At 35.9% G+C, this 7,725-nt stretch overlaps 1 protein-coding gene across 1 annotated transcript in view; it reads right to left on the reverse strand.

Annotated features, from left to right (window-relative positions):
• The window catches only part of LOC110460628 (protein SET-like), a 19,058-nt gene extending 11,343 nt beyond the window's left edge, over window positions 1–7,715 (reverse strand). Inside the window, exons 1-7 of the mRNA XM_021513652.1 lie at window positions 7,349–7,715; window positions 5,251–5,322; window positions 4,436–4,553; window positions 3,136–3,302; window positions 2,145–2,224; window positions 699–775; window positions 247–345 (exon numbers count right to left, since the gene is read on the reverse strand). Of these exons, the coding sequence (XP_021369327.1) occupies window positions 247–345; window positions 699–775; window positions 2,145–2,224; window positions 3,136–3,302; window positions 4,436–4,553; window positions 5,251–5,322; window positions 7,349–7,618 (883 nt within the window). The 5' untranslated portion in view covers window positions 7,619–7,715. The remainder of the gene's footprint in view (window positions 1–246; window positions 346–698; window positions 776–2,144; window positions 2,225–3,135; window positions 3,303–4,435; window positions 4,554–5,250; window positions 5,323–7,348) is intronic.
• Window positions 7,716–7,725: the final 10 nt, after the last annotated feature.

Consider the following 7,725-nt stretch of genomic DNA (forward strand, 5'->3'; position numbering starts at 1 on the left):
TAGGTGGGGGTTGGGGTGATGGTAACAACACTATGTAGGTGGGGTATGGGGTGATGGTAACAACACTATGTAGGTGGGGGTTGCGGTGATGGTAACAACACTATGTAGGTGGGGGATGGGGGGATGGTAACAACACTATGTAGGTGGGGGATGGGGTGATGTAACAACACTATGTAGGTGGGGGTTGCGGTGATGGTAACAACACTATGAAGGTGGGGGTTGGGGTGATAGGGGCTAATGTCTTACCCTCATCATCCTCCACAGAATCTATCGTTTCTCCTAAGCCATTTGTTTCATCTAATTCATCATCATCGTCATCATCATCAATTTGATATACTTCTTCATCTGTTGAAATCAAAATCAATGTCTTGTAATTATTTAGGAACGGGTATTGTCGCCTATTTCAATATACAGTACATGTGTTTTTTTTAATATTTTTAAAAAATGTAAAAAAATATCGAGAAACAACTCTTTAAACAACTTTTTAAAATAAACAAGATCTAAGACAGACTAATTTTTCATTTCACAAATATCTTGTGTTTGTGGGGGTTTTCTCGGTTTCAGTTTTGAAATTTGCATGCTTAATACGAAAGTTTGACTGGCAAACAATCTGGATGTTGTCACAACTTGTGTTCAACTTTGACTGTTAGAAAAAATACAAAATTTTATTTGTTTGAATAACAAATTAACATACTTACCATCATCTAACTCATCATCATCATCATCGTCATCTCCCAATACTACCACAGAATCTTCGTTTTCATCATCATGATCACTGTTAAATAAAAGTTTTGTTCTTTTATGAGTAGCTTTTATGATATGAAAAGAAAACAGACTAAATCCTTTATAAAGGCATGTCATAATCAAAATGCCTCTTTTTCATTTGCTGTGTTCACATATCTTTGTTGAAATAGTTTCAGGTGGCCAAGAACTATTCCGCAATAAACCAACACTTTGACAGGAAGTTGGCTGATGAAAATAGGACAATTTCAGAGAAAGTGACGAATAAATACTTGATTATAATAAAACAAGAATAATAATTGAGATTGTTTTATGTAGAAATATGCACACTAGCAATTTTCAGCGTTTCTATGCATGTGCCAAAATTTTCAGAAGTCAATCTAGCTAACTTCAAATCTATGCCTGCTGTTTTCTTTCACATTCAGCCATCTGAAAGAGTTGAAGTAGATATGTGAAAGTGGTCCTAATTTTATCACAAGTTCTCGCTATTTATATTTAATTTTTGTGAATCAAGTTTCAGGAAGTTTCATAACAATTATGAAATTTGAATTTGTTTCAGATCCTCTTTAAACTATCTCTGAACTTAAATCATGTGAAACTGAAGAATAATGGAATTTTACACAGGTTTCTCCAATACTCCAAATAAACATGCCTGTGTCAACACTCCTTGACCTCCATATGCTTGTATTCTATGACGCGCATGAATACAAATATGTTTATTCACACTTTGGCATTTGACAGTATGTTCGTATTTCCGCTATGTTTACATTTATGTACCCCAATACACAGAAGCATAGGAGTACACATGGAGTGATGATGTTTTCAAAACATTAGCGATGCGATCAAAGGTCTAATTATGCAAAAGTGTGTCATGACGTCATAGCGTGTGTAGGCTGTCTTTCCCTCGGGCAAGACCAGTTTATCTTTTCATGGGTCAATTCCTGTATTCACAGGCAAGTATGGGGGAATAATAGAATCTTTCATCCCCTTGGGGGTGAGATAGGAGAATCTCAACCAGAGGGGAAGATTCTTAAGTTGCCAAACACAAGGCTTTGCTGAGTGTTTGGCAACTTAAGAATCTTTTCCTGAGGGTGGAGATTCCACTATCTCACCCACAAGGGGGCGAATGATTCTTTTTCTCTTACCCTGTTCTCCCATTGTGTATCATATACACAATGTAACGATAACGTTACATGCTTAATTCAGGGTTGACGTGACGTTGGCGGATTGTTGACGTGACGTCATTGTATTGTTGAAGTGACATCATGCCATTGTTATGAATAGGGGAATCCCCCCGTCTCAACCCTAGGGTGAGACAAGGAAATCTCACACCGGTAAAAGTGCGGATACACCTGTCTAGGGTAAGAGAATAAATAATCACACGTAGCCAAGACAAAACTTACCCTACTCCATTCTCTCCCACTTCAATGTCTGGTGCCAGGTAATACTGGAGTGGGTTGGGCCACATGTCATCCTTTATCACCTGAAAACACAAGTTATGCCAATCATGACAAGGATTCAGAATTTTTTAAGCCTATCATTAAATCTAGGACCGAACTATTGCTCCAATTTTCTTGGAATATTTTGACATTTACAGCATAAGAGTAAAACCTTGATAGATTATGTCCCTTTTCATAGCTTAACATTTCCAGTCCCCCTTGTCTTTCCTTCTTGTACATATACATGAATTCCTTTATACTGTATAAATCCCTCAATATATTGCCAAACCCCTGTATAACATCAAGATATCAAATGATGGCAGTATAACACAACCCTGATGTAGCTAGATATCTGTGACCATACAGACATGCCTATGAGAAATCTTGTCATTTCCTGCAGAGCTTTATCCGGGATTTTTGGGAGAAAACAGACCCTGGGATCAATTGGGAAAATACCAACAGTCTTTTCCAATTTTTCCTAGTCCATGTGCAAATTCCATAAACCTTATATTATTCAACAAGATATGCAATATCTAAATTTCACTAATCAATGGGCTAGCGGTTTTTAGAACCACTACAGTCCAGCTGGAGATTTCACTAGTCTCAGACTATCAGGCTACCCTTATTGGCTAACCCTGCAGTGGTTGTAGAATTATAAATACATCTACACAGGGGTGTTCCATTTTTCTTTTTAGAGTACATGGTTAAGTGTGCAGGCAAAATTTGAGTGAAAATTTGTACTAGTCCCCTAATATATATTCAGAGTAAATTGTCACTAACGCCGACGTAAAAAATACTTGCCCCATACATCAGGCTAATGGAAAAGTACACCATTTATATATATGTATATATAGATGAAGTGTTTACTTTGTCCACAGGACTTGATATATGTATTTTTTTAAATTAGCTAGTTATATAATATTGGGAACACCACATGGAAGGTCAGACCACCCACCTCTGCAATGTCGTCTGCTGATGGGTCAGTGTTGTCCTGGAACCAATGGAAAAATGTCCGTGAGAATCCATGCCTCCGTTTCCTGTTGGGCATCTGTGCCTGTGCCCGTTTCGTCAGGTCCATGTTGTCCTTCCACTCGACCTTTGTTGATTTTGATGCTGGGTCACCTGTACAAAGAACATCTATTTTATCTTACAGACCAGGGCGAGTATTTTATTATTATAAATTTCAGTGAATTTAGAGGATTTGTTTTCTGGTTGCCATATTTTCATCAAGTTTGAAAAATGAGGCAATGGTGTTTTTACATATACTGTGATATAGGCAGAGTTTTGAAATATTTAGCAGGGGCTGTCTGCAATCATTTACACTGATCCCTAGCCCTGGAGAAAACACTGGTAAGGCAGCTGACAATTATGTTGTTTAACTGTTAGAAAAATATTTACTGAAATTTTAAACAAGTGGATGGAGAAAGGAAAAATTGTAATTAATTAACTATCTCAATGAATAATTGGATTTATTCCTCAATTACATGTCAAATGTAACCAAGAAGCTGAAACGAAAAATTTAAGCAGAATTTATTTAAAAATGGCAAAATGATGCAGGAGTATATATGGACATTGAGATCCTTGTTTGGTATTGGTGAAGGTGTGAGGCCAAATAAAAAGTAGAACTGTATGCCAAAGGATAACTAATACCCCCACTCCTATATAAACCAGAACTGTAAGCCAAAGGCTAACTAATACCCCCACTCCTATATAAACCAGAACTGTAAGCTAAAGCTTACTAATGCAAAGCAGTAAAGTCTCCCACCAGTAATGAGTTAATCACCATTTAAAAAAAAAAATAACAAAGTATTTCGCACAAAGGGGCATAACTCCATCAAAAGGGTTGAAATCCCAAATTAAAATGCCAGTGCTCAACTACATAAGATACTGATCATTCATGCAAAGTTTCAATGAAATCCACCAGTTAATTAAGGAGGAGTTTTCCGCACAAGTTACTGCGGCCGACATCCAGACAGGGTGATTCCAGTATACCCCCCTAACTTCGTTGCGGGGGTATAAAAATATCTTGTGTTTCCGCTAACCCAACCCATCCTAGATTTTGTGCCTACCCTTAAGTTTTTATTGGCATATATTGATCATGATATGCACTGTTCGAGTCAGAACTCCTGCTCTATATATAAGCAGAGTAAAATTATTTTCAAAATTTAAAAAAATGCTTACCTACCTACACTAATTTTCTGGGGATGGTAGCGGAAACACAAGTAAAATAATGTTTTCGTCTTGACTAACTTTACCTGTTGTAGCTAGGTGAAATTCTTTGGACAATGTACTGTTGTTAAAATAAGGATTGGAGGAAAATGTGAAATTTATCCTGTATCCTGATTTGATATCTTCAAATTCTTCGACTTCAACCTACAAGGAAAACAAAATAAACTTGAGCACCTATATAACATGCTTTGAATTCCCTTCAAATAACTCAATCAGAAAGTGTTCAAAGTCAACACGACAACACAGATTTAGCTAGGACAGATACAAAATATTTTCACCTTTTAAACAAGTCTGTAGGGGATGCCTGCAATTTTAGCATCAATTTGATATATGGAATTATGTAAAGGCAAATATATAAAAGAAGATATTTTTTCTCTTTGTCTATTGTCAGTATCATTATATTATCACAGTATTTTCTCTCTTTGGTTATTGCCTAAACTCATTCACCCCTGAAATTTCGTAATGAACTATTCCAATCTTTGAATCGGAAGAGTTCATATGTATCCTTAGGGGATGATGAGTTTAACGTAGTTCATTTGATCGCCATGACTTGAAATAACCCATTTGACGAAAATCAGTACATTTTTTCTCTTCACTTTTGGTTTCGGAATACTCCCCTAAATTGTTATTCCGTCTTTTCGTATTGCAGAGTTATCTGCTTTTGTGAGCAGGTATTGATTGTTACGTCATTTGTTTGTGAGAGTAACGTCATAAACTTTTAAGAAAACGACGTAATTTTCTCACACAAACCAAGACGTAACAATCAATACCTGCTCACAAGAGAAGATAACTCTGCAATACGCAAGAATAGACAGAATAGAACAACTTTGCAGTAACTTACCATATTGAGGTAGTGTAAGCACTCCTCCTCTTCTTCATCAAGGATGGCAGAAATCTGTGGATGGTTGACAAACTGGGGGGCAAATTAAGGATTTTTAGTGTGAAAAAAATACACATACCGGTATATATATGACAGGAAAGAGAATAGTGTATTTCCATCGGGGAATGAACCTGAGATCCCATACTAGTGGACTACCACATGAGTTAAAGGTAAATTCCCTCTAGCTCAAAGCTAAAAGGCGACCCTAAACCTATGTACAATTAAAATCTGCCACATATACATACATGGACATAACTTAGTATCTTGCTATTATAGTTTTTGTTAAAATAGTAGCATTATATAAACAATATTGGTCTCTTTTGGTATTTTAATATCAATTTAGGTCCTTTTAGAATTGTGATAAGTATCACTCATTTCTTATAGTAAATATAATATAAACTTTATTTATTTTACAACAATTATATAAAAAAAGTTATTTCAACTCATATGATCACTTGTTGGCCTGGATGTTAGTGCCCGGCAGTCTCAAAGTGGGAGGAAACCGGAGTACCTGGAGATCGCCCACATGGTTGGGCAGGTGATCCCATGCCTTTTGATGTCCGATCAGGGAATCGAACCCAGGCGCCTTGGTGAAAGGCAAGTGCAGTTTCGCCTGTGCCACCCCTACCATCTTAAAGTAGTGTTTCATTGTGTACTAACGGAGACGCATTATGGCGATTGCTTTTTCAAAACTACCCTTACACAGGTGCTGGACACACTAATATGATGTGTATATAAACTATATAATAGTATTATAAAGTATATACACATCACATTAAAGTGTTCAGCACCTGTGTACCCTTACATGGTAAGTTTTTGATAAAAAAGTTCAACTTTGGAACTAGCCTCCATACCACTTTCATCCTTCATTCACCTCATCAACATTTTGAAATGCTGTGGATGTTGCCAGTTTCAAGGCATGTATATGGGAAGCTGAACGGCCAAACCTGTAGACATCATTGTGCTATGCGTAAATCTGTTACGTCTTAATTGTATAAATTTATGCTTTGCATGCCTGTTTTAAGTTGCATTTTTAAATATGCTTTAAATGTGTTTGCATGAACACAAACCTGTGATATTATGCTAGTTTGTGTACTGAAGTATGCTTTATATGTAAATTAAATTTTAAGTTTTCATTTTTTTATGATATATTATCAGCCTGTGATATGTTTATGTGATTATGTTCATCTCATAATCAATAACTATAAGCAAATGTGATCAAATAACAAATGAAATTCAAAATGTGATAAATATAACATGCCACATTAAATATTATCATTATTATTATTTATTTAAATATGTTTTATTGGATGCTTCCTCTCTATTTGTAACTTTACAGCATGAGCATATATTGTTAAATTAATGAAACCTTGTTTTATTTATATTTCATTTATTATGTCGATTGTAAAAGCTCACTAAACAAGGTTGTGTAATCTTTGTAATCATATCGACATTAAATAAAATTTACTTGACTTGACTTTACTAAATATCGTTTCAAATCCTCCTCCTCCCCCCCCCNATAAATAGTGGATCTAGATCCACCCCCCAACACCAATCCAGCACTTGAGGCATCTTCAATAAATATGGCAGCTACTTTGAACCTTTCAAATGGAAAGCTGCATCTGGGCATCTGATGGTATCAAATGAAAAGTCACCCATCATGTTTATGATCAGTGTAAATAGATATAAAAATACTGAAATTTACGTTCGGTACATTTTTCAACTTAAAAACAAGAAAAAGTAAATGTTAGTTTGATTAAAATAACTCATAAGAGAAAATCAAAATTCAGTGGTGTGCTACCTTGCTTTCTATACTGATTACCTCCCCTTGCTAGGTCAGATATTATTTTACATTATATGTTTGGGATTGAAAACAAACAAAAACGCTACATCATTTCTTAGTAACTTAACAATATGAAAGGTGTTCATTTCAGTAGAACTCAGTCTAGAAGATTTATGAGCGACGTAGATCTGGTGCTGATTTCTCTTTGAAGACACTGTTGGCCATTTTTCTTCAACATCAAAATAAATCATTGGCTAAAATCGACACAAAGGATACAGCAGTGACCCAAAAGTTTGGAATCTTTTTGATAAGTTCATTCCGTTGATCAAAATGAGGTTTCCGCAATTTGTTGTACTTCTGCTCAACTTTCAGTATTTCCTCACTTGCTTTCTCATTTAGAACGTCAATATCATTTTGACAAGCGTCTATATCTTCCAAAGCCTTTTGTGTATCTGCATCAAAATCCTGACTCTGATCACCTTCAGATACCTCTATTGGTCCGTCTGTCTTTTGCATCTTTGTCGGGGGGGACCCGTCTGTCGACATAGTTGTTGTTTATATGTGTCTTCTGTTAGTTAGTGGACTTGCCTTTCTTCTCTTTTGAAAAGTTGATAAATTTGCGCGAATACGCACGCTCCTTGCTGTATTACCGA

This window comes from Mizuhopecten yessoensis, unplaced genomic scaffold, assembly GCF_002113885.1.
Source record: "Mizuhopecten yessoensis strain PY_sf001 unplaced genomic scaffold, ASM211388v2 scaffold10441, whole genome shotgun sequence".
NCBI lineage: Eukaryota > Metazoa > Mollusca > Bivalvia > Pectinida > Pectinidae > Mizuhopecten > Mizuhopecten yessoensis.